The sequence below is a fragment of the Bradysia coprophila genome, unplaced genomic scaffold (assembly GCF_014529535.1).
Source record: "Bradysia coprophila strain Holo2 unplaced genomic scaffold, BU_Bcop_v1 contig_94, whole genome shotgun sequence".
Taxonomy (NCBI): Eukaryota; Metazoa; Arthropoda; class Insecta; order Diptera; family Sciaridae; genus Bradysia; species Bradysia coprophila.
In genome coordinates, this window is record NW_023504022.1 from 6,784,580 (window position 1) to 6,811,268 (window position 26,689).

The 26,689-nt window shown below is 35.7% G+C and overlaps 1 protein-coding gene across 2 annotated transcripts; it reads left to right on the forward strand.

The window, feature by feature from the left end:
- On the forward strand, positions 1-25,752 carry LOC119085170. 2 transcript variants are annotated; one of them, XM_037195467.1, is made up of 12 exons: positions 1-149; positions 543-710; positions 20,460-21,377; positions 21,459-21,980; positions 22,041-22,090; positions 22,151-22,244; positions 22,312-22,535; positions 22,595-22,730; positions 22,790-24,463; positions 24,524-24,670; positions 24,734-24,890; positions 24,979-25,752. In XM_037195467.1, the coding sequence occupies exons 2-12, from the start codon at positions 679-681 to the stop codon at positions 25,216-25,218; spliced, it is 4,194 nt and encodes a 1,397-aa protein (XP_037051362.1). In that variant the 5' UTR covers positions 1-149; positions 543-678; the 3' UTR covers positions 25,219-25,752. The 2 variants fall into 2 exon arrangements, with proteins under 2 accessions (XP_037051362.1, XP_037051363.1); XM_037195468.1 differs by having other exon boundaries at positions 13-105.
- The last annotated feature ends 937 nt before the right edge of the window (positions 25,753-26,689 follow it).

Consider the following 26,689-nt stretch of genomic DNA (forward strand, 5'->3'; position numbering starts at 1 on the left):
ATCCAGTATAGGTTGGTCGGCTTAACCATTCAACTTGTCAGTTGGTTGAGAGACGTTACGAAAGGAACTCGCAACTGTTTTGAGAGTTGTTGCGATCACGCGTGTGTGAGTTTCTTCGCGATAATAATTTTTTTTTTGGTTTGAAATTGGTTAGTTCAGAAATTTATTTATTGGAAAATAACATTTTGTTTGCTTTTCGGTTGAAAATCTTTTTTTTTGCAAAAAAAATAATTTTTTTTTATGTTTTATAATTTAATTTAATTAATTTTTTTCGAAATTCGGATTTTACGTTGCGCATAATTTATTTCTATTCTTAATTAGGTGATCGTTGTAATTTATACTTTTTAAAAGTAAAAGCGAAAAGTTACAAAAAAAAGTTCATAATTTTCAAATTTATAATTCAAAGTGGTTTTTAGACGTTTTCCGATTTTTTTTATTTAAATAATTTTTTTGTTAAATAAAATTAATTATTTAATTGAAAAAAATAATCCAATTTCGAATTGGACGCTCAACCCCAATTTTTTAAAATTTTTATATTTAAGCTCGCGTCTGTTAAAACAATTGAAAAATTTGAAGAAAAAAAAAAGTTTGTGCTCATGAGGAACAACACAAGTGGAAAAGTAAATTAACGAACACAATAACAAAGAAGAAAGACAATATTATCACATCGTGTTCAGGATGACGACACACAAATTAATAATTTTGTTTTGGTAAGTGAAACTGATGATATTTTTCGTTAATTGTTATAATTGAAGAAAGGTTCGTGCAAATTGATGTCTTTCGTAATTGGAAAGATTACGAGAGAAATGAAGTTGAATGAGAAATGTGTGAACAGTTTATGGCGATTCTACATGTTGTAACATTATGTACTACTTTCTTCTGGTTTTTTTATTTGTGTGAAAATTTAATGAAATGATGAGCATATTAGGTTGGATTAGTTCAATTTCATTTGGCTTGATAGGAATCGTATCGCAATAAAATCGCTATGTCTTTCGTTTAAAGTATATATAGTGCGAGGCACAGTATTTGATACAAAATCTTGTACTTCATTAGTTTTAGGAAGTAGAACTTTACATGACTTAATAGCAAGCGTGTCCCGATATAATCATTAAATCTACTACTTCTTTCGTTCTAAGTATTACATAGTGCAAGGCATAGCATTTGATACAAAATCTTGTCCTTCATTAGTTTTAGGAAGACATTTTGCTGTATAAGACAACATTAACCAGAGTTCAACGCTTACATTTGTTGTCCCTTCTGTTGATAACAGATGACTCTATTTATTCTTTATTTTAAGTCTCTCACTTGGTCCCTCAATTGATAAGTATTTGAATAACTAACATTTTATGTCGAAAATCAGTGTGTATAAAATGGTAAAACTAGTGAAGCAATAATTTCTGCTGCAAATACGTATATTACCTCACAATTCTTCTTCGAATAGGTGTTTGCATATTATTATACATATCCAACACCGACACAATGTCATATATGCTTACTCTTTTATCAATAAAATTTTGTTGCCATCGAACATTTTTAACTTTCGATTTAAAAACCTACCTCAAGCAACATTCTACAGTGGTTCAATGGAATTGAATGTCAAATACCTAAATCTATCATATTAAGCCAATGTTAAATGGCAAGAAGTTTGTTGGTTGGTGTGCTTTTTTTTCCTCCATATTATTACGAAGCAACCGCATCATCATTGAATAATAATTTAATTGTGTGTTGTTTCATTGGATCGCCTTAAAGGTGCTACTGACAACATTGCATGCAAGACTTTTATTGCACTGAATAAAATCGTCGAGTATTACGATAAAATTTCAATAATTTTGAAATATTGTGTTCGGTTTGATTTGAGTTATTCGCCTCAACCATAAGTCATGCGTCGATTGTAGACAGATAATTGGTTCTGGAATTTGTTTCTGAATTCGTGCAGCTTTACTGTGGCTTTTATAGTAGCGGACTGAGTCTTTTTAAGATTGTATACAAACAACAAGCATAAATAACGATTAAATCTACTACTTCATTTGTTAAAATTATCGTTTAGTTTTTGATACCAAAACGTGTACTTCTGTGTTTTTAACATACATTGATCTATATAACAGAACGCTTGCCTGAGTTCGTTGTAGATTTTTGACGTTGTTGTCGATAACAGTTTCGAGAAGGTTGGTTTCTTTAGCCACTATTCATGAAAGGCGCGCTTTCAATGGTAGTAATGAAATCTAATGATAAATCTAATCTATTTTCGACAGACTAAAGTAGAATCTTTTACTTCATTTGCTTTAACACAATTTTTATTTGTCATTTGTGTCGATAACAAATTAACAAATGGTTCAGTACATGAAAGTAAACATTGAGAGTAAACTAGCTGGTAAAACAGTTGAAGCAAAGTTAGACACAGATTAGGTTGACACTAACTGTATCTTAATTTAATGGTTAGCAATTCCTCTTATCTATTCATCCTCTCGTACGTAATTAAAAAATAAATTTAACATTTCTTTGTACACCACCACCATGATGTAGCATTAGATCCACCGAATATCTTCAGATATTGCGAAAGGCGAACAAAAGAATAAAATACTAACCTACACTTGATTCTAACACATAAGATTACCTTACCTCCTTTGTTTTAATTGAAGATTATGTTAATTCACAGCAGATGTTGTAAAGGTATAGGTTCGAGCGCACCTTACTCATTTTCAATTTATATATCATACTCTTGCACGTTCATTATTCTGCTGCTTTTTTTTCCTCTATATTGTTCAGCTAGATAATCTTGGGTTTCACTTAAACTTTTAAATCTTCATAAATATGACCAATGCTTTAGCTATTTCGATATTGTTGTGGTAGACCTACAAAACTGCCATGATTTGGTTATATTAAATACACAAAAAATTGAATCTTATCGTTACTGTGTTAGACCCACATCTTTTATAAGTTCACCATATATTCAATATCCATAATAACACTATAATACACAAACAGTCGATATAATATACACTCAAAATACAAAACTGTAAACCTACTTACAATTGTTTTACATTAATTTCGTTAAAAGTGAAACTTTCGTTGAATTTGTGCTAACAAAATAGTCAGGTTTTCTGACTTAAAAAACTTGACTTTTTTTCGTTGTTGTTTCACATCTTGTTGTTGCGAATCGATGACAAATGCAGGTTTGCATATAATAGCTGAAATCCATTTTTAACAAGAACATCTTGTTATTGATTAGAGTCTATTTTAGAACATCCGGATTCGTTATACAGCATCGCGTTACGTAAGTAACGTGGTACGGCAGACTTTTTATTGGAATATGAAATTAGCAAACGTCTTAGCGATGATGATTTCTTTTTTGTGTGTTTGAATTAGAATATATTTAACTAGCGTTAATAAGTCATATTCGTTTCTCCTTAAACGGGGAATTAAATAGATCCGTATTGAGCCGGTTTCGTCGAATTTCAGAATTTTATGGAAAGATTATTTTTTGATCAAAGTCATAAACAAAACTGAAACTGGTACATAGGTACTAAGATTTGGCGCCAGCCGCATATATCACAACATTTCAGTTTATTGTAATGGGTTTTCGCAATAGCAATCGACTGCCGGACCTTAGAGAACATTTCCTTGATTTTTGTGAAAATCTTCGAGATAATCAAAGAATTCGAGAAAATCACAAAAGTTCGACAAAATCAAGTAAATGTACTGAATACAGCAGGCATGAGCGCCGCCGAAAATAAGCCGCCGATCAAGCCGCCGCCGGCTATTTTTGAGCAAGCCGCGCCGCAGCCGAGCCGGTGCCAAAAACACGGCTCAATCCGGTTTGAAACGGCTGGAAAATGAAATAAAGATTTCGAAAGGTGAATGGGTGAAATAATTTTGAAAACCGAGATTCCTGTTGATCCTAAGCAGCTCAAGTACTTTTTGATTTTTTTTTTCAAAATTAAGAAAATTTTGAAAATTTTCTTGAATTTTCATGAATTTTCCAGAATGGTATATTACGTCCTCGCTTCTAAGTTTGTTGTTTTGGCAAGTATGACCTTTGCGGAACGAGCCGAAGGCGCACAATCAGTTAATTCACAAATTTGAGAAAACATTATCGATCTTTGCGAATTTTCTCGATTTTTTTTTCTTTTCAATTTTTACTTGATTTTCGTGAGCTTTCGATTTCTTATCGAAAACCATTTTCTTAATGAGTTAAATGAGTGTACCGGAGCATGATTTTCCATTTAGTTCAAGTTTTGAGGCAATAAAACTTGACGTGTTAGTGCACCTTAGACTTAGAGACTTGCTTGTAACAAGACCAGTTCCACTTGCACTTTGAACAACCTAACCTACCTACATTTTCGCTTTCCGTACAATTTCATTTTCATGCTTACTAGTTCATTTTCCATGAATTTATCTAAACGTTTTTATTTTGAAAAAAAGTTAAAAGGAACCTCCAGCCGAGCCGTTTTAAGCCGGCTCAAGCCGAATTTTTCGCCGCCGCCGAGAAATTTTTTTCGGCTAGCCGCCGCCGAGGTTTCTCCGTCGGCGCTCATGCCTGGTATACAGTCTAAGGAAGTGAAATTTTAGCATGAATTGTTCACTTGTTTTACAGTTGATCCATTGATGCACACCAAATTATATGGACGTAATAGTAACACGAGCAGCTTCAACCGTATAAAACAGGTTTGGTTGTATGATTTGACCAACTGAAAATCAGCTGAAGCAAATTCATGCCTAAATTTCACTGCCTTCCATTGTAGTCGCAATTTTCTTAAATTTTCTCGATTTTCTTAAATTTTATTTGACTTCGAGAAAATCAAGAAAATTCGAGGCATTTCCTAGATTCTCCTTATTTTCTAGTGATACAAATCAACAATATTAACAAAACCTTTAGTACAATCCATCCATCGCAGTGTTACAATATTTACTTTTTTTTGTTATTTTCTGAGTAACGCTCTTTAAGTGCTTATTTGCTCAATGCAAATATCGATACAATCATCCATCGTGCACAATTATCAGAGATCCTCGTGACCAATTTATTCTTGTAGTATGATGCATCATATAATAACCCACACTGCTAATGCTGTAGATCCCCGTTAGCAGTTTATTCATCTAGTCTGGTGTTTAGCAATAACGCTGATTCATCAGTATAACGAAAGAAAATCTACATTTTCGTTTATCGAGAGTCATTTAAAAAAAAAACTATTCCACCAGCCACCAACAAGCTGCAATAGAAGTGAGATTTCGCCATAACATTTATATTAAATTCAATGTCTACATTTGAAATACTAATATTGACCGTGACCCTAATATACTTTCGATGCGTTGATGAAAAATTAGCGGACAAAATGTTGACAATAAATTATCTGACCCCATAGTCTCCGGTCGAGAAGAATATAAAGGCAAAAAGCCGATAAGGAATTTTCTTATTGTCTACGTCCTGACTGCATTGTTATAGCGACGTTAGAATGGTTAGCTTTCATTTTACTACCGATCAATATAATTAATCAAGTTTATGTAATGTAAAGCACCGCATCGCCTTAAGCTGGCTTTAATTGATTGTCCAGGAATCAGAGTGAGCTCGTTGAGTTAAAGCGTAAAATATCCAGTTTTAAAAATTGATTTGGTTAATGAATGAATTATAATTCATTGATTGACTGATGTGTAAGCTCTTTTTTTTGTTATTATTTTCATTTAAATACACTCCGCAATATATAACCATGGTAATGGTCATTGAAAATAGTAATAATAAATACGAACTGTGTTTGAAACAGTCAGTAATGATGCAATGTCTGTTTCCTCTATACAGAAAAAAAAATCCACCGTTGAGCTGAGAGCACGTGATTTTTTTCGAATATATTTTCAACGGCACGAGAAAAACACTGAACCTATGTGTGTAATGACGAAATCATCATCCATATAATCATGAACAGTTAACGAACATTACACACATTTTAAAATATAGTTATTAAATTGTCCGGTGGTGTTGTAATGATTTACCTTGCCATCGCCACCTCAGTGCCAATAAGTATATAAATTGTTTACAACGCTGAACCGGACAATTATTATTTAGGTTAAACACAAATTGAAAATCGCCGTTTAAATAAATAATTTAATAAGCTAATCACTCGAAACGTACAATTACATTCTCTGTCGTAATTTCTTTCAAATAAAAACGGCTAAAATGGAAACTCATGTCTCAACCGAAAATTGACTCTCTTGAGATTTAAATGAAAACTTTTCTCTAGGTGAGAATGGTGCTCTACCACCGTGCGGTACTCGTTACCATTTAAAAAAAAAATTGGAAAAATATGATTCGAATGAACACTAACATTTCCGTACCTTAAGCAGTGTCTGAATTAACCATTAAGATTCCGGTCAAATGTAGGATTTCATAAAATGTGAATGTTAAATTTATTGATCGGATAAGTATGTATGGTAATGGTCATGTGCCTTGACTACGATGAAGACAACAACAAGACGAAGAAGAAAAAAACGTAATTGAATATCCACATCAATTCAGAAAGAAAGTGATGTCGAGACTTTATTATATTGAACATTGCGCGCGGATTGATTATGGCATATTTTTTGTTGTTGATGGTTTGGTTGGATTGGTGTGTGTACGAACTAGGTAAAGAGACTTTGTTTATAAACAGAAAAGTAGTGATTACGAGAAAGAAAACCGAATCGTAACTTTGATGGTCTGGTTCGCTTTTCATATGCACGCAAACGAACAATTTGTCACACTGTATGTCTATTATTGTTTGTTCCTGAATAGGTTGTTTGGTTTTACTGAACTATTACAAAATCTATTTTATGCAATTCTGTGACGGAATTGAACTGTTTCTTGCCTCTTTGTAATATCGTAATGAGAAAGACTATTACGTGGAAAAAAGAGTACGAATAACACGACAAACTCCATTTACATAGCCCACTGTTCACACTCTCAACGACTAAATTGCAATACAAATGTGAACAACAACAATAATCGTTAACATTTGTCACGTGTTAACAAGGAGACTAGTCGTAGATGCATGTACGTGAATGTTAAGCGAATCATAAGAAAAATGTAAAATGTATTGGAACAAGAAACCGTCATGAGGGATTCTTTTGAATTTCGCCTGACAGAAATCGGAACTTTTTTATATAATGCCTAGTTATGCCTCAGATAAGTGGCAAAAAGTCGAAAAATGGGGTTTTGCAGTCCGGATTTCGTTTCCGTAAGGTGGCGAGGACACGGGCGTGTATGGGTTCGTTGGGAAGCTGATGTCGAGTACATCCGGGGCAAATATTAACTTCATAAAATGTGATGACAAACGACCGAAAATATGACTTCCGGAAAATTTCTCAAAATCGATGTGACCTCGGTGAACTTTGATGAGTGCTGTGACCTCACTAATGCAATTATTTGGTTAAATTATTATTATGAATGTGGAGGACCTAAGCTTTACACCGATATCCATATTTAGTAGTTTGGTACGTGACTACGTAACAGATGAAAACTGTGTGTTTCACTCCGTCAAACTACTGAATATGCGTATCACTGTAAAGCTGAGGTCCTCCACATTCATAATAAGTAATAATTTAATCAAACAAATGCGTTAGTGAGGTCACAGCACTCAAGAATCCCTCCATACGATTATTGTTGCATAAATAACTATTTAAGCGAGATAGGAATTTGGTATTCAATCAATCGCTGGTTATTAGAGGAAGAACGAGCACTGAATTTGATAATATTTTTTTAAATTGATTATTCAATGCAAAATCGGTAACATATCAATTGGCGACACACTTTCTTTTCCGCACCCTTAATAGTAATCTAATATTTAATGCGAAAACATTCTTTGTTTTGAACAAGATTAGACTAATTTAAATATTTCACTCGTCGAAGCAACGTCATCTTTTTGTTGTAGCACTTCCATAATTTGCAATAGCAGACGTTCCTATTCTGATACTGAAATGATACATTGAATGAATCTAATTAGGCTGTAAGTCAAACATAACTCATGCCATCTCTCTTTACCCATATACAAACAGTCCTTGTATCTTCAAAATACTGAAACTGAAACAGTTCCCTGGGCTAGAATGTGCATGTTTCTATGGTTACATATAATAAGTCTTGGCACCAATGGAAACAATATAATGAAGCCGTTAGATGGGGTTATCAATGAAAAACTTTATTATTGTGAATGAAATGTTCTCTAGGTCTTCGACCACTGGCACATATCTGGACACTGATGCTGCTATACCATCCTATATCTCGGGTGAAAAAAGACTAGAATTTGTTCCAAAAGTCTTTCAGTTCTTCCTGTTTCCATAGCTATTCCTTTGAATAATGTCTTTACTTCGAAGATAATTTGATTTATATTTTGCCAAGTGTGAGGTTTGTTAAAACTAATGAAGTAACAGATGCAACAGCAGCAAAATAAAAAGTTCCAAACAATTACTAAGCCCCCGGGAAATGAGTTCTAACTTTCATGTCAATGTAGTAACGACTCATTTCCCAGTGGCTTAGTGAGTAAATCAATTTAGAAAAAAAAGACTGAACATCACATCCATTACGGCAATTTTCTTGTCAAATTGAAGACGACACACAATCGCAAGAGAAACTTTTATCAGAAAAATGGTAAATCTGCATTGCTCAACATCATTTCCTTGTGCATATTTGCAATCATCTTTCAAATTGATTTGCATTTTTCATTTATGCATTTACGTTGCACAACCGTCGTGTGCGTTTTATTATGTACGACACATTTAACCAGAAACATACTTGCATCGATGGAAGAGTTCTTTAAGCTGTTGGCTATATAGAAACGTGACTGGAGGTCTTGGTTATAAAACATAATTCCATCATAATTTGTCACATCCCGTCATCCGTAACGCTTATAATCAGCTTTTATGATAACAATTGAAGTCAGTCAATTCTTCGAGAATTGTTTTGAGTGTCTATTGCATCAGTGTCGGAAGTGGATTTCAGAATTCGTTTCGATTCTTAAAAACTGTGAACTTTTCGGTGTTAACAGAGCAAAGACATTTATGTAACTATAACAGTTCACAGCTGAGAAAATTCTCCTTTTTTGTATCATTTTGCAAAGCACCTAAGCCAAGTTCGGCGCTCACTTTCACATAAAACTATTAAATGGAATCGATTGAATAATGACATACAATTAATCGGTGATGAAACACCGCTTATAAATACCTTCAGATCGAGGTCCTTCGGATTTTATAAAAGCAGAAGACTCTTTCAGATCAAACATGATGTTTACATGCAACATAATTAGCACGTTGTCACGACAATTGTAATATGAATGGATTTTCACGACTTCGACTTAAAACTCCTACGTTACAAGCAATGAAATGCATGCACGAAAGGCGTCAGATGTGGAATATATTTATCTAAGATTTTTTTTTCAAACTCTAAAGTGCAAACTAAAAGCCGGTTTGAATTTAATTTTCTGAACAATGTTTTTCTCACGTAAAATCTCAGGAGTGTGTTGCTGCTTCAGGGTAATATTTCAGCGTGATTTTCCAATCAGATTCAAAATTAGGTTGAAAATTAGAATTGGTAAAAAGCAGCAAGAAGCTAGAGAACTTCTAGGTGGGCGTGCCTTCACTTCAAATTGCTGAATTAGTGTAATTATCAGCTCCGCTAGTCCTTCTAAGATCAGCTTCGTTAGTCCTTCTAAGTACTTTGAAGAAATTGACATAAAATCTGTTACTTCATTAGTTTTAACAAGCCTTCTGCTATAAAAGACAAGCAGTCTTAGGTCACATTAGCAATAGTTCATCGATTAAGTTTGTCGTTGATGTCGAGAAATGTTGAAAGTCGTTCATCTGCACAGGTTTTCAGCTCAAGAATCCTCTTAACATTTTCTTGTTCAAACTGCAGAGGCTAAAAATGTTGAGACCCAAAAAAAAATATTTATAAAATCGGTGGCGCCGAGTATATGGGGGCAAGTGCCTTCACGTGACATTTTAAAATGTTTCAAATTCCTTGGGTTTTCCAACATTTTTTTATCATTTCATCCTCTTCGGCCCCCTTGACGATTCCATCATGGAATCCATGAACACATATAAATTCGGCGCCGCTGTGTAAAATACCTCCGTACAATAAGTACCACAATCACCTAACCGCGTAGTATGTTATGAAATCTTCAGTGATTGCATTGGCATAAACAAAAAAAGAAGAAAAGAAGAAGAAGACAAAAAAAAACCGTCTATAACTCCGACGTAATAAAAACGTAGTTGCGCTCATTATTAGTTTTATTTTGAGACTTATTCTCATTTCCACTGTTATGTCAAAAATCAACTTTCATTAATTATTAGTCACATGACCACATTAATCTACACCTATCTTGGGCGATGGGCATCAAACACAAATTGTTATATCTACAAAACCATATCTTTTTCATTAATTTTTTTTTATTTTGTATTTCAATTTGACACCGAACCATCTGAAAAGTAACACTTTCACTGCTTAAAATATTTAAGCTCGTTTTATGAGTTCGCTTTATTTGTGTCATGTAGGTATATATATGAAATGAATATTTTTGAATTATAAGTTCCATATCTTTAATGTCCGACCAGCATAGTTTGGTAAATCGTTACACTTTTAGACTCATGTTCATTTATAAGGTACTTAAATACATTGTGAGAGCATGCGGTGTGCATACGTTTAATCTTTATGAATAATGAAACAATGTTGCCACGAGGACCAGCGTTACAATAGTACCACTCTTTTAGCTCCACTTTTTTCGTAAAAGGAAAAAGTGGAACTATCTTCACGCCGCATATATGCAGCGTTACAATAGTTCCACTTTTTCCATTTTACGGAAAAAAGTGGAACTAAAAGAGTGGTACTATTGTAACGCTGGTGCCACGAAGTATGGTATGAAAATACAAACCGTTCAATCATCGTAGAGCCTCGAGGAGGGAAAAACCTGAATCTAATCCTAGGACGACTCTATGATCACTTTAGAAAAGCTCACAATAGAATTTACCAGGGTTGGGTAGCGCCACTAGCGCTAGTTTCGTTTTTCGACAATATCTCTTCTGTTTTTGCGCTTTTATTTCGTAGACAATAGGTTTTCGTGAAAAAGCTTCTGAGATCCAAAGATTGTTCAAACCATGAACCAACAACAGTAGCGACATTGTCGAAAAACGACTATTGCAAAAAAGAGTTGGACTAACCCCTAACAGGTAGTCTACAATAGCTTCTACATCTGTAGCACTTTTAGAGACAAAGGTCCTGCTATGGGTGAAATTTTCAACTATTCTTTGACTGTGCAGTAGTAGTATCGTATTTCAGGTAACCCAAGCTTTACAACTTTATCAGAGGCACTGTTCACCGACAGAATGTCAATCTGTAATTTTCTGGAATCTATTACTTCATTTGACCATATTTTCAATGGATTGATGAAAAATCTTTTACTTCATTATCTGTAACATCGATTTTACAATATATAAGAGACATCAGGGAAAGAGTATCTACTGTGTTTTCGTCGCTGTCGATAGCAGATGACATAGTCAATAGTGATTATTCTTAAGCCTCGTTATTTAGGTATAATCCTAATAGAAGATCGCATTAAATTGGCTTATTACGTCGTATAAAATCAAGGTGTTATTCGAATGCACTTAGGTAAACTTTTACGGCTACAATAATTATGGACGTACCATACACTGTAATATCTAGGGACAATAAAGTGTTAATATACTTATACAATTTCAACATATTATGCCAATGACGACTCGTCATTGACAAGACCGCGGCAGCGGATCAAATTAAAATGAAGTAAAAACAATGAGACATAAATTACTGTTCGTTTTAAAACCTCCAGTGATGCGGTGATCATAATTATGTATATAAATCGGATGGCACTAAGTCATGTGACTCAAAGTAATAATTCACATTCTTTGAAGAGCCCATTTAAATACTCGTTTCCAAACGGAAGAAAGAGTCCATCAATGTACCAGTTTTTTAGCGTTCATGATTGGGTGTGTGAAGTGCGTATCTGTGTGTTGGTGTAGTGTAAAAACCGATTATTATTCTTGCAAAATAATATCGTCTGCCAATAAGTATGGCTCATAAAAGCTAAAACGTTTTCATTAACATTAATTAATTAAATTTTAATTAATTTGTTTATCGTTTACATTTTATGGACATTTTATGCATTCTAGCCATAACATTTCATTTCAATCAGCTTTTTGTCTGCGAAGATTTACCTCCAGATTAATGTGGTCATTAGGTTGATTTCATCGAAGTCGTTCAATGACGTTGGAGTGTTTTCATATTTTCATTAGTATTATTAAACTAATCGAACCGACTCATAGCTTTTATGATAGCTATTTTAGGTCAGACATTTTTTCTTGATTTTTTTGTTTGTTTGAATCTACCGTTTCTTTGTTCGTATTATATCAATGAATGAACTTGAACGCTTCTTTAAATAATGGATTTGATTGCCCACATATAAATCAGAGTGAAGATTACGTCGTTCTTATAGAGATAAATTTTGAAATTGCAAATATAAAAAAAGCGAAACGTCTCAATTTTTCACAAAAAAAAAATTAGGACGAGAATGTTAGCGATACTAATGTCAGACTAGTCACTCATGCGAACTCAAAAGAAATCCGAGAGTCTTCTAGTCGTTTTAGTGTTGAAACTAGCTCAAGGGACATCAACTAATTAAAGTAATTTGAAAAAATGAAAAACCGAGATCGTCGTCTCGTTCAATTATTCATATTGATGGATTTCGGCTTTTTGGTGTCGGCTTTGAAAGTTCAACAATTTGGCATTTTTTTCTGTCTTTTCCTTTGTCAAATTAATGTAAAAACTGTAAAAAAACGTAATTTAATTTCTTGTGTGCATTATTAAACCAAAGCACCACCACATACACTTCTTGCCAAGTGGATTTCAACAGTTAGACATGCGTTATAACAACCTAAAAACATATCACTTGTCTGCTAACAATGAAAATTTGGTTTCTATTTTCTAAGCACCAATAGTTTAGGGTCTACTACTTCGTTTTATCGAACAATTTCCAAGCTATTGATTTGAAATCTTTTACTTCATTCTTTTTAACAAGTGTTTTACTATATAAAATAGAGCTCGTCATTCATTCTTGTCTATGTTATCGATAACAGATGAACACGAAAAGCTGCCGTGAATTTCAAATAAGGGACAAAAAAGCGACTATGAAACGCTAAAGTTACTGAATAACAAAAGAAAAATCGAATTCCAACTAAATTGACAAATTTATAAGAGAACGCCATATGAATGTTGTTTTGTGGAGGTGCTTAAACTACAGATTGAAATCTTTTAGCATGATTGTGGTTTGTTTCCTTACGGTTTGAAATGTTTTTGAAAGAAGTTTTCTTGATGCTTTTGCACAATTTTTGGGAACCCTCTCCATCTATCTGGTGCGTGCTCAATATTTGAATGGCCCGTAATCGTGGCGTAAGTCAAAAAAATAGTGAAAATTTAGCTTTTATATTCAGATTTTTTCTAACACCTTATTGACACATGAGCTGCACTGTAGAGGGAGTTGTAGCTCCTTAGAATTGTAACGCATACTGGAGCTACGCTGTGTGTTTAATTTAAGAAGTTTTTTTTTGGAAATAAATGAAAATTGAAATTGAAATTGGAGCACTTTTCAATGAAAAAGCAAAGATCACGAGTTGTCATCTTATTTTTATCGCTCATTTTTCCATATATCTCTGACGTGTTGTGATCTTTGCTGATAATGTTGCCAGTTTACACCTAAAAAGCTAATAGTTTTCTGTGATTATTCAGAAGGATACGGATTTTCTGTTGATCTTAGAAAAAAATTGTTTTCTTTCTCATTATTACAAAAAACAGTAAAAATAATTTTTCATTTTCAGTCGCGTCTAAACAATTTATTTCATCGAAGTTCCCGTTTATCAATCTTTCATTTTGTTCGACCTTTTTTCACCTTTTGATTTGTAGTCATTCTCGACAAAAAAGTGAAAGCGCGAAACGAGAAACATATGACTGCATTAAAAATATTAAACTGTCGTTAACATTCAACCTTAACATTTAAGACCTTGAGTATATAGTGTAACATCAACAATATCAACAGTGAATAAATTATATGTAAAAATGTGCCGATTGTGATCAAATACATTATGTCGAAAACTTTATCCTACGAAGCAATATATTGTGAAGTGAGTCTGTTCGTTCCCTACGTGTAGACGAGTAGTGTGAATGTTTCTTTAACTAACGGTGCACACAAACAGAAACTATCAATATTTCACCGGAAACGAATTTAAATTGAAAAAAAATCTTCCTTTTTAATTTAAAAAAAAAGCTAACGAATCACATTACAATCTCAAATTGCATATCATTGTGTGTGGCATCGTCTCTACTCCATAGCACTTAATTGTGATTGCCAAGTAATTTTTGCAAGTCATTTAAAAATCGATGAATATTGCAGAAAAAAGAGTACGGGAAATATCAAAGTTAATAGCTTGAATCAATAGAGTCATTTACGTGCGGACGATTGATTTTAGACACTCTTGATTGTTGTAGCTCAAGCTGAATGAGGGCTGCATGTCGCATGTGAAATGGACAAAAAGCAACCGTTCGAAACAGACAGATAGATACTAGGGTGGGTCGTATTTTCATTTTGTTTTTATTTTAGAAGGCCTGGCCCCAGGCTGTACTTAGAATTGACCAAGGAATCCGAAACAGCAAAAAAAAATTCAAAAATTAATTTTTCCCTTGCCTCTAGGCTGATTTTGATTTTCGGGGTAGTAGCATGAAATTGCACACATTGTTGACTGATATCTCGGGCATCTGGGAACAGAAGGCATTACTGCTAACTGTAGTTAAAAGCTGAGGAGTCAAGCTATGAAATACCATAAGAACGTTGTTGACCTTCGCCTTCACTCGAGCAGAGTAACTCTGTCAGTGTTCCCGACTAAGACTTTTCGACAAAAAATTTCAACTTTATTCAAAAAATGCCAAATTTGGGCTTCGAAAACAGAGCTCCTGTGAGTTTTTTCAACTCGTTTTCAACAAACTTCTCTGCAATGGATTCTCTAGGAGATTACCTGTTCAGACATACCTCGCACGACGTATTATGTCATGATTTGTCGATTTTATTTGCAAATAAAGTTGAAATTTTTTGTCGAAAAGTCTTAGTCGGGAACACTGACAGAGTTACTCTGCTCGAGTGAAGGCGAAGGTCAACAACGTTCTTATGGTATTTCATAGCTTGACTCCTCAGCTATTAACTACAGTTAGCAGTAATGCCTTCTGTTCCCAAATGCCCGAGATATCAGTCAACAATGTGTGTAATTTCATGCTACTACCCCGAAGATCAAAATCAGCCTAGAGGCAAGGGAAAAATAAATTTTTGAAATTTTTTTTTGCTGTTTCGGATTCCTTGGTCATTTTTAAGTACAGCCTGGGGCCAGGCCTTCTAAAATAAAAACAAAATGAAAATACGACCCACCCTAATAGATACTTACACAACTATACATTATATGGGGTGCGTAATAGAGATTTTACATGCTTTTGTTCTAGGGTCGAAAGTGGCTTATTACCGAGCGAAGTTCATTACAAAACTGGGGATAAAAAATGAAAAATTACGTTTTCGTGTTATTGTTGACCTCGGCTCCTATTAAATTGCAATTGAAACTCACCCATTTTCGTCCCCGTAGAAGATCGTACGATCAAAAACTCGTAAAATCGGGTGAACATCATTAATACTATTGCTAAATATTCTAATTGTGCAATACATCAAGGACTGTATGGTTAGGTAAGGTCTCTTGGTTTGGCGTTTAAAATGAAGGTTTTTGCGCATAAGTCTTATAAATGCTTTGAACAAAAGACGTAATAGATTCTGTAAGTAATTGGTGACGAGCATAGAATAGGTAAAGAATCTGTTAAGAAAATTTAATAACTGAGGTGATACCAATCAAGCCAACTGGCAACTGCTTAGCGTGAGTCATTTTGATTTCACAAAAACTGCGTGATAATATTATCAAAACAAGGTAAATGTAAAGGATGACCAATCCTGCAGGTTCATCGAAATTGATTGTATCGACAAATTAAGTCTGATATCCGCATTCATACACCTTTTGCAGTAAATAAGTTTTCAAACTTGTTTCATATCGAGCCGGATCTTAGTCTACTTCTTTATTCTTTCTTTTCAATTAAAAAATAATAATTCTGGATAAATGACGTAAGCTGCAGTTCTACGTAGAACGTTTTGATCTCTGGTTCGGTGTTTTTAGGATTTTTTTTTTATTGAGAGTGTTTGCTTATGCTAATGCGAATGTGTTTATTATAAGCAATTCTATTCTAAGTTTGAAATACCGAATGTGGCAATGACCTAAAACATCATGTGTATCATACACAGTGTATGTATAGTGAGTCACGTACGGAAAGACTATATAAAAGCAGAATTGGCACATAAGAAGGAGAGGTTTTTACGAACTTTTTGCTGACAGCTATTCAATGCAACAACAAAAATAGACCACTAGCTATTCCTTAGTATAACAATTTCAATGTAAAAACTAATGAAGTACCAGATTTTGCATCTGTCTGTGCATCACCCGCAAGTTATTAACGGAAGCAGAATAGGAACTAGAGTCAGGCTGCCCTTTGGGCAATTTAGTAAAAATATTAACACTCAGATTTTACTTATAAAAGTGCAAAGGACCCGTTGGGAAACGTTTGAATTCCCAGGATGGCCAGTCCGAGCCTACTAGGAACAGTGTGGCAACAATTCTTTGTGAATGTTTTTTTTTAGATTCCAAGCAATTTATGCATGTCGTTGTCTCGTTGAGGCTTTTTCAAAACATCTTCTAAATTGTGTTAGATGCTGAAAAAATCGACTTGTTTTTACTCGACTAAAATTGAAAGATGAGAGCAGAGTGTAAATCAAATCTTCTTTTCATCCCATAAATTTCCATCAAATAGTTGCTTGTCTGAATAATTAATTTACTCTTTTTTCTCTACGAAAAATATGTGCCAGATAAAACAGGTATAATACTGATATACATAATCATACATGCGAAACTGTATTCATTTCATTTTTTTTTATTGTAAGATATTAATTTCTATTCAGTTGTTGAAAGTAAAATGCGATGTAAAATGCTCTTTTTTTGTTTTCTTTTTAACGTTAGATAATCGGTTTTTTTGCCTATGCCTGCATGCCTCTCGCGTTAAATTATCTATAAAAAAAACCAGCAGCAAATCTGATCATGTGCACGTCAATTGCGTAAGAAATTAGATATTTTGAATGTATAGACACAACACGAATTGTTTTTTGTTCGTAAAACTTTTTGTGTAAGAGCCAGATAATGTCTTCATTTAGTCTTGGTACGTTTTATTTGTCGTTGAGTCTTGTGACTTAATTGATTGCTTAACAGCTGTTGCATTTTCTTCCTGATTTTTTTTTTTTCAAGATGTTTGTAATACCTGATGGTGGCCTTGGCCTAACTCTTAAGAATTATTTCATTAGGAAGCGTAGATGGCTTTGAATTTTTTTTTTGGAAACTGATCGACGAAGACGACAAAAATAAGCGATAAACTCTAGCAATTACCTTTTTATATAGTAAAATGAATGGCAAAACAAATGAAGTAAAAGATTAAAATAGAGACGTTAAGTTTAAACAAAAGAAGTACCAGATTTAAACATTATATCACAATATGCTCTCAGTTTCTGAAAGGGTCAGTGAATTAATTCTAAGACGCTGATTCTTCACAATTTTTTAAAATTTCAATTTAAAAAAAATCGTCTGAACCAATCTTCGCATAAAATTTTGATTCTGATAGCACCGTAAATTAATAACCGACATTTCGTTTAATTTGTTTTTGCCATATTATACATACCACACCATCCTCTTTGAGATCTTGATTTTTTGGCTATAAACTCTTATTTTCGTCTTCAAAATAATTTTTTCTTTTCATTTTTTTTTGTAAATTCAATTTTGTATCGTCAGGTGTATCCGGTTCGTTGGTGTTTTATATTATACTATATACCAAAACAACTGGTTGCGTTACATAAAATACCCGAAATCGTGTGGATTTCGTCATTAGTTTACTTTCATAGAAGCTATTTGGTTGTGCCATAAATGGATTTTGATAAATTAAAATCCTTTTTTTAGAAAAAGAAAATGAAAAAAAAAACTCTTTGTGTCCAATCCAGTTTCTTTATGTAAATCGAAACATTTTTGATTTGTTTTTGTGTTATTTATAAACGGTAGCAACTTCGCAAAAAATATTTTTCTCGTTTTTTTTATAATGATCGTTAATATAGATGAATGACAATGCATTGTGTGTTGCATGACACGTTTTTCAACCGTACTGAAGCACATGTCCCATCACTAATTAATTATCATTATCAATTCAACAAATTAGCAATATATCGACCAGCCTCGGCTGGACGTTTTATTGATTGTGAAAGATGTTAATTGACTTTCGTTTTCAAGTGAAAGACTTTCAACATCCAGTAAGTCATTACATCAAATTCTTTTTCGTCACCATTTCTTATTATGTTATTTCACATTTTAGAAATGCCCCCATAACATCTGTTATATATGAGGATAGCCTAATTGGACTTTCTAACATTTAGCAAAATTTGTGATAAAAAATGAAGTAAAAGATTGCAAGTGTAGACGGTCTGTGGATGAAATATGTGAATAAATAAATAGATTTCGCATACGATTGAACAAGTTATGTAAACAAGGTTTATTAAATAATTAAATATTGAATCCTCGGGGAGTGTGTGTGTAAGTTGTGTTGAGGCTATTTAAGGTTTATCATTGAAATAAGAATAGATGTCCGATTACTGGTACATGTCCGGAGGCTGGTGAACCCAACCTGTATGACATTTACATCGTGTAAATTAACGTGTAATTACTATGCGCCAAGAGGCTCACAAGATCGTCTTGACCTCGTCAAATGTAGATCATCCTCCTCTTGGAATCACTCTGAATTGATCACAATTTTAGTCGGTCTCGAAACAAGGTCAAAGTCTAGCATGGTGATTCTGAAAGTTGAAAGGACTAGTGTTGTACCGAGCCCATTCCGGAAGTCACTCCATATATATTCTGTATTGACATTTTGATCTCAATCTTTTGCAAAAAAAAAATCTTTTATGGGTTGACGACTTCCATACGATAAATGTAAAAGTTTTCCATTAACAAAAGGAAGTAAATCTTCGATAATAATGTTAATAAAAGTGCAATCAAGCGACATTTGTATTTTTCGCCAAGGCTGGACCACATTTTGAAAGTCAAGGTGCGAATCTGTGTGGAATTATACACAGTCAAAAATAACAATGACTCATGAGTTGAAAAAACAAAAACCAAAATATGAACGCACAACATTTTATTTGCATTTTATTAGCCAGACATATTCACTGCTAAGCGGTGTGTGTACATTTAATAAATGTTTTTGGAAAGTGTGCAAACAGCGGAGATAAAAATCACAGACATTTTGATGTGTTTCACAAAGCAACAGGTTTTTGTTCATTCGGAATTCACAAGGAAGTGCATTTTCCTAGTTATATTTGAGCTGTAGGCTCATTGGTATTCGATCAGAAAATGATTCATGATTCTATGAAGAAATTCTTCGTGATATTGTTAGTCTGGCGTCACTCTTGAAAAGAGTTTCTAAAAACTAATCCCATTAATGCTGTCAATATCATTACGATGATATGTCTTCTACAAGACCATGAACCTCGTCTCTCTCTTTCTGACTCATCGACACCGATATTCGAATCCTTGTGGTAGCTTCACCACACAGAGGCTATTTCAACTATGATTCGCTAGACTCGTTCGTGTACAAATTGGAATAGTGTTCTAAGGGCATTGTATCAAATATCACGACCGTCGCGTCGCCTCTATTTCTGATGCATATTACTGCATATTAATGCAAAATATCGAGAATTTTATTTTGTTTTCTCTAAGATCGAAACAGTGCAGTGGTCCAATGTCTTGTTGAATATTCTTCAAATTCATAGTTTAATTACTTAGTGATCAAATCTTGATCTTGATATATAAAAATTGAAATGGGCTGACAAGAAATCCGTGTTTCGGTTATCATTTTAAGCAAATAGGAAAAAATGTTGTAAAATGAAAAAACCAGTCTTTATCATCTGGTATCGACAGCGATGACAAGTATAAGTAACGAGTTTTAGCTAACGTCCTTTTATATAGCAAAGTTCTTGTCAGAACAAATGAAGTAAAAGATTTTGGTTCGGTCTGTTGATTAAATCAAATCAAGTACCAGATTCAACGATTATCGTAATAGTCTGTGAAATGAAATGAAAATGGAATCTTGTCTGAAGATGTTTGGTAGAACACATGCAATATCACATTATGTAGATTAATTTGTAATAATAAGCATTTTACCTTAGATAATTAGTAGTAGAAGTACCTGTAGTCGCCGTGTCTCGAAGACGTATGTCGTAAAACTAATTACCCTTTTTTTCTCTTCCTTCCAGCATCTATTATCTAGTCACAATCGCAACATGTTCGCATTCATCAACAACACCAAACGATTTGAAATCACGCGCCAGATTTGCCCTACAATTGGAGCGACCAAATTCATTTCCCTGCAAGCCAGCAGAACAATCGGCCTGTCCGCCCAGCAAATTCCGTGCACCGACTGCTGAATGCAACAACATCATCAACCGACATTGGGGCGCTCGCGGAGACATACTACTCCGATTACTTCCAGCCAATTATGCGGATAAGCACAGCCAGCCCAGATCGTCGATTGGATCGCATGCACTACCCGAACCGGATACAATTGTTGAGTCTCTGCAGAAGACCATCAATCCGAAACTACAGCATCCGCACATCACAGCATTGTTGCCAGCATGGGGTCAATTGTTGTCATACGATTTGGTGCAGATAACGTCACCGTTCTCGAAAATCAAATGCTGCAAAAATGACACATCTACTGCGACATCAACGGAAGAAATTGATCAATGCTATGTCCGAGCAGCGCCAGATTGCAAAGAATATAAGCGATCGACACCGTCGCACGAGGTCGGTAGCTGTGATTTTAATGAACGCAATCAAATGAACGCTGCTTCCGGTTTCATTGATGGTTCTAGCTTGTACGGAACGACGGAAAAAGATTTCCAGGCTATTCGAACCTATCGCTATGGCAAAATCGAATTGAAGGCCTGTCCCAGATGCAATGAACCGGGATCTGTTGGCGCTTTGCACACCGTTCTCTTGAAAGAACATAATCGTATCGCCGATGCGTTGGCAAAATTGAATCCGACCTGGAGCGACGATGCACTGTTTTTGGAAACTCGACGTGCCGTTACTGCTCAAATTCAACACATCACCTACAATGAATTTTTGCCAATCATTCTCGGTCAGCAAATCACAAACAAAGATAGCTTGAAGTAAGTATTAGCTGCGCAGGCGAACTTTGCTCAACCTGAAAACGTTTGAACCGAAACACTAACGAGTTTTTGTCTCTTTAGGATGGTATTCGGTAAACACTACCACGGATACTCCAGTGCAGTTCGATCAGGAGTCTATAACGAAATAGCTGTCGGAGCGTTGCCAGCTTTCCTCACAATGCTTCCCGTCGAAATGATGAATGAATCAGTCTCGGCCGAAGTACTAATCAACACACCAGCCCTACAAAAAACCTATCTACCAGTTGATCGTGAGTACAACGATGATTGGACACCAATTGCTCTTGCCATCCAGCGAGGACGTGATCATGGTATCCCAGCCTATCACCAAGCAGTCAATTTGTGCGAAGCTCGATTAGGATTGGCTCAAGGTCAACCAATCTCATTTGATGACATCCAAAGTGTTTCCGGCTTTTCACCTGAAAGTAGACGCACCCTTGAGGGTATTTACATGAACGCTGGAGATGTTGATATGATTGCTGGCGCTATGTTGGAGAAACCGGCATTAGGAACCGTATTCGGCCCAACACTGTCTTGTTTGCTGTCACTGCAATTTGCCAATTTACGTATTGGAGATCGATTCTGGTAAGGGAAATGCGATTTAAATTCGGTTCTTTGTCGCTAATTTCTCATGTCCTTGACTAGGTACGAGAATGATATTCCTCCATCCTCATTGTCATTGGAACAACTTCAAGGTAAGTTCAGTTAGCACTGAATCCTTCCTGTTAATCTTAATTTTGGAATTTTAATCGCAGCTATTCGAAGAAGTTCACTGTCTGGTATGATGTGCGCAGCTGGAGTTGTTACAAAGGTTCAGCCAAAGGCATTCATCCGGGAAGATCCATACTTGTAAGATCGATGGCTTTTCCAGTCCGGTGAATTTTCCTGGATTAATTTCTCTTCCCTATCCTTGCAGGAATTTCCGACAAACCTGCGACCAAATAACCGGTCTCGATTTGACCAGTTGGAAGTCTGAAGATGACTCCGCATCAACGGAGAACCTTGATGATATCGAACCGATTACTACACCTGCACCGTTTTTGGATGAATTAAATCCGGATTTAATTAGCGCAGCAGTTGAACGTGCGAAGGAAGGCTTATCGGAGCGAAGACGTTTTGAATACGAGACGTGGTTGGCCCGTAAGTTCTTTTTATAGATTTTTTGAGGGAATTTTTCTTAATCGTTACATCATACACAGGTGGTGGAGTAGATGCTCGGTCTCCAGATGGAACAGCTGCTTCATTTAGCAAAGCAAATCGTAACGCCCTTCACCTTGCAAACTCGTCGCTGTTCTATGAATTGGCTTCGAATGAAATATTGAATACTCTCCACTCGTAAGTGATCGGAATTCATAGATGGAATCAGGCTTCAATGAAACATTTTCTAATTTTAGTATCCATCGTCGTAAGCGTCAAACATTCGGAGACAGTTTCGGCGGATTCCGTGACGACTTTGCGAACAGTCTACAAACTATCGACGTAAACTCCTTGCTCACAGGATCCATTTCTCCCGTTACTCTGGAGCCTCAATGCGAAGACTTTACTATTCCGTGCGATGCATCATCACCATTCCGATCATTGTCCGGTCATTGCAATAACCTACGAAATCCAGAACTCGGAAAATCACTGACGACATTCGCTCGTTTACTACCACCAGTCTACGAAGACGGTGTTTCCAGACCTCGACAAACTTCCGTTACCGGATCACCGCTTCCCAATCCACGAACCATTTCCGCATTAATTCATCCAGATATCTCAAATCTGCACACACGTTACGCCTTGGTTGTCATGCAGTACGCTCAATTCTTGGATCACGATTTGACCATGACACCCATCCACAAAGGTTTCCAGGAATCCATTCCGGCTTGCCGTCCGTGCGATTCACCACGAACTGTTCACCCCGAATGTAATCCCATTCCAATACCGCCCGGTGATCACTACTATCCGGAAATCAATGTCACCAGCGGTGAGCGATTATGTTTCCCCTTCATGAGATCTCTACCTGGACAACAATCACTCGGACCACGTGAACAAATCAATCAGAATACGGCATTTTTGGATGCATCTCAGATTTACGGTGAAAACAGTTGCGTCTGCACAAAGTTGAAAGGCTTTGCTGGACGAATGAACTCAACCATACATCCGATTCGCGGCAAAGAGTTACTTCCACAAAGTCCACATCATCCAGAATGCAAATCTCCAAGTGGACAATGTTTCATTGCTGGCGACGGTCGCGCTTCTGAACAACCTGGACTTACTGCCATTCACACAACATTCATGCGAGAGCATAATCGTATTGTTGAAGGACTACGCGGAGTGAATCCTCACTGGAACCAAGAACAGCTCTTCAATCATGCCCGACGAATTGTGATCGCACAAAATCAACACTTAACCTACAACGAATTCCTACCTCGCATCCTCAGTTGGAACGCAGTCAATTTGTATGGACTGAAGTTGTTACCGCAAGGATACTACAAAGAATACAATCCTAACTGCAATCCTGGAATCGTCACCGAATTTGCTGCAGCCGCTTTCCGTATCGGTCATTCGCTTTTGCGACCTCACATTCCTCGATTGAGTATCAATCATCAACCGATTGATCCACCTCTACTCCTTCGTGATGGTTTCTTCAAAATGGATGCTTTACTCGCACCGGGTATGATGGACGAAATTATGCGCGGTCTAGTCGCAACACCAATGGAAACACTCGATCAATTTATCACCGGTGAAGTTACGAATCATTTGTTCGAAGATCGTCGCATTCCCTTCTCCGGTATCGATTTGGTTTCGTTGAACATACAACGAGCACGTGATCACGGCATCCCATCATACAATAACTATCGTGCATTGTGTAACCTGAAACGAGCTCAGACATGGGAAGATTTAAGCAGAGAAATTCCACCAGAAGTTATTACTCGCTTCAAACGGATCTATGCTTCTCCAGATGATATCGACTTGTTCCCGGGAGGTATGTCCGAACGACCACTCCAGGGCGGTTTGGTCGGGCCAACATTTGCTTGCATCATTGGTATTCAATTCAGACAGTTACGGAAATGCGATCGATTCTGGTAACATTTTTAACAATTCTTTCCTTTGAAGATCCAAATAATTAACCGACTGGCCTCTAGGTATGAAACTGATGATCCAAGCCTTCGATTCACTGAAGCTCAATTGAACGAAATTCGTAAGACAACTTTGTCGAAGATCATTTGCGAAAATATGGAAATTACCGGTGATATGCAACGAGCTGCATTCGATCTGCCCAGCAACTTCTTGTAAGAATTTGTGACGATGAGGCTCGGTGTGATAACTTAGACTAAATTCATTTTTTTCTCTAGGAATCCGAGAGTTCCCTGTCACACGATGCCACAAATTGACTTAAGTGCATGGAGAGAAAATGTCGTGGTTGGTTGTCAGATCGGTGGACGTCAAGTCGGCGTTGGACAGTCTGCATTCCCCTCACCATGTACAAGTTGCATTTGTACGAATGAAGGCGTAAGTGAAACATGTCCTATGACGTTGGGTTCAACAACCAACCCTTCATTCAAAACATGTTTCGAAATTAAATTTATCTTCCTCACAGACCCAATGTGCGTCACTTCGTATCACCGACTGTAATCAACTAGCAAGAGAATGGTCGAGAGAAGCCATTTTAGCCGATGATGTCTGTAGTGCACAGTGTGGTTTCCAACTTCAAGGCCAAGCACCTGGCATTCCCGGCCTATCGCCACCACCATCGAGAACCGTTCGATCGCGGACATTCAATCCATCATTTTCAGTTCCAGACTTTTCGTTTCCAGATTTAACACAATTCATCGGTTAGACGTGTTTGTGGAGTGGACCAACCAAATGATTAATTGTTTTAGATTAAGAGAAGGAAGGAAATGCACTTTTTATTACCATTTGCATGTTTTTTGTCGGTGTATAGTGAAGACGCACTCAAAATTCTAAGTTTAGTTAAGGAAGTCGATTGGCTTCTGTAAGCGTTTTTAAGTCTGCGTGGATGAGTAACCGCCATATTTTGCTACAAAATAATTATTTTAGTTGATTTTTTTACTCTGTGTTTACCTGTTAAAGTGTAGCACTAAATGAAATCGATAGATTTGTACATAAAAAGAAGAAGAAAAAAAAATGATGAAAAAATCGAAAATATTTTTTAAGAGAAGTGGATATAGGACCTTGACGGAAATAGATTGAAGCCAGTACACATTTTACACGGTTAATATCTATCGTTTCTTACTATAAATGAATATCGATAAATAGAAAATATTTTTACAAAATATAAAAAACGAGAGAACTCAAATGGAACTCAGAACACAAAATTAATTTGTTTAAGAATTTGTTACATTTTTTAATTTAAAAAAAAAGAAAGAAAATTGTAAAATAAAAAATAATTTTTAATAAATTATTAATGAATAATCCGCCGCAAGTTTTAATGAGTCAGTTTGGTAAGAAGGTGTCACCATTCGACCTTATGCGTTTTAACAACGCACTCCAAAACCAGCCAAAGGAACAGTTTTTATTAGCTGTCATTTGGCCTCTTATTTTGTATGGCACGTCCGGAACGAGGTGCGGAGCGCAGTGGCTTATACCAACATAAAAAACTTAATTTATTTAAAAATTTTGGACTACTTCGTCTCTCATTTAAATTCTCTGTTCTTTTGTCTGTTCTTGGGAGTGCGTTGGTTTTAAGCCAACCAATTCACATCTGCAGGTGCAATGTAGAAATTTTCCGTTTCAAAGAGGACTTAAAATTGAAGAATATTTTTGGGTGTTTACTTAGTGGGTGGTTCAAATTGGTTCGATATTTCTAGTGTCTTGTTTGGGTCCTTGTGGAGAGTAATGCCGAGAATCGAAAATCGGATATACGCCACTTGTTAGGCTAGCGCAAAATGAGAAAACCAAATCGACCCGAAATGCAGGCCTCCGACTACAAAATGGCCTTTACTTTAAACATTTCTGTTCTTAAATGATTTTGATTTAAGAGTCCACAGAATGCAATAGGTATTATGAGTCCACTCTGACGATATCATACACTCTGACAACAACAATTTTTTCCGAGGAAAACTGTTGGGCCGAATAATTGGAGGGGATGCGGCTGTGGTTATTATCGGAAATAATAGAGATTTCCAAGAGCTACAAATTAGTCAAACGTTTTCTGTGGAATTGATCTCAATCAGTTTAAAACGAATTCAAAGCTTTCAATTGATACCACTAATGCCATACCGGCTAGCGTACGAGACAAGCATTGCTATATATACAATACCCTCTCCGGCAAACAAACTTCGTTTTGA

Excerpts from the sequence above, each read along its gene's own strand:
- LOC119085170 (XM_037195467.1), top strand. The coding sequence starts at position 679 with ATGACGACACACAAATTAATAATTTTGTTTTG. Across the intron at positions 711-20,459 it reads AAATTAATAATTTTGTTTTG|CATCTATTATCTAGTCACAA; the intron begins GTAAGTGAAACT and ends TCTTCCTTCCAG. Across the intron at positions 21,378-21,458 it reads ACAAACAAAGATAGCTTGAA|GATGGTATTCGGTAAACACT; the intron begins GTAAGTATTAGC and ends TTGTCTCTTTAG.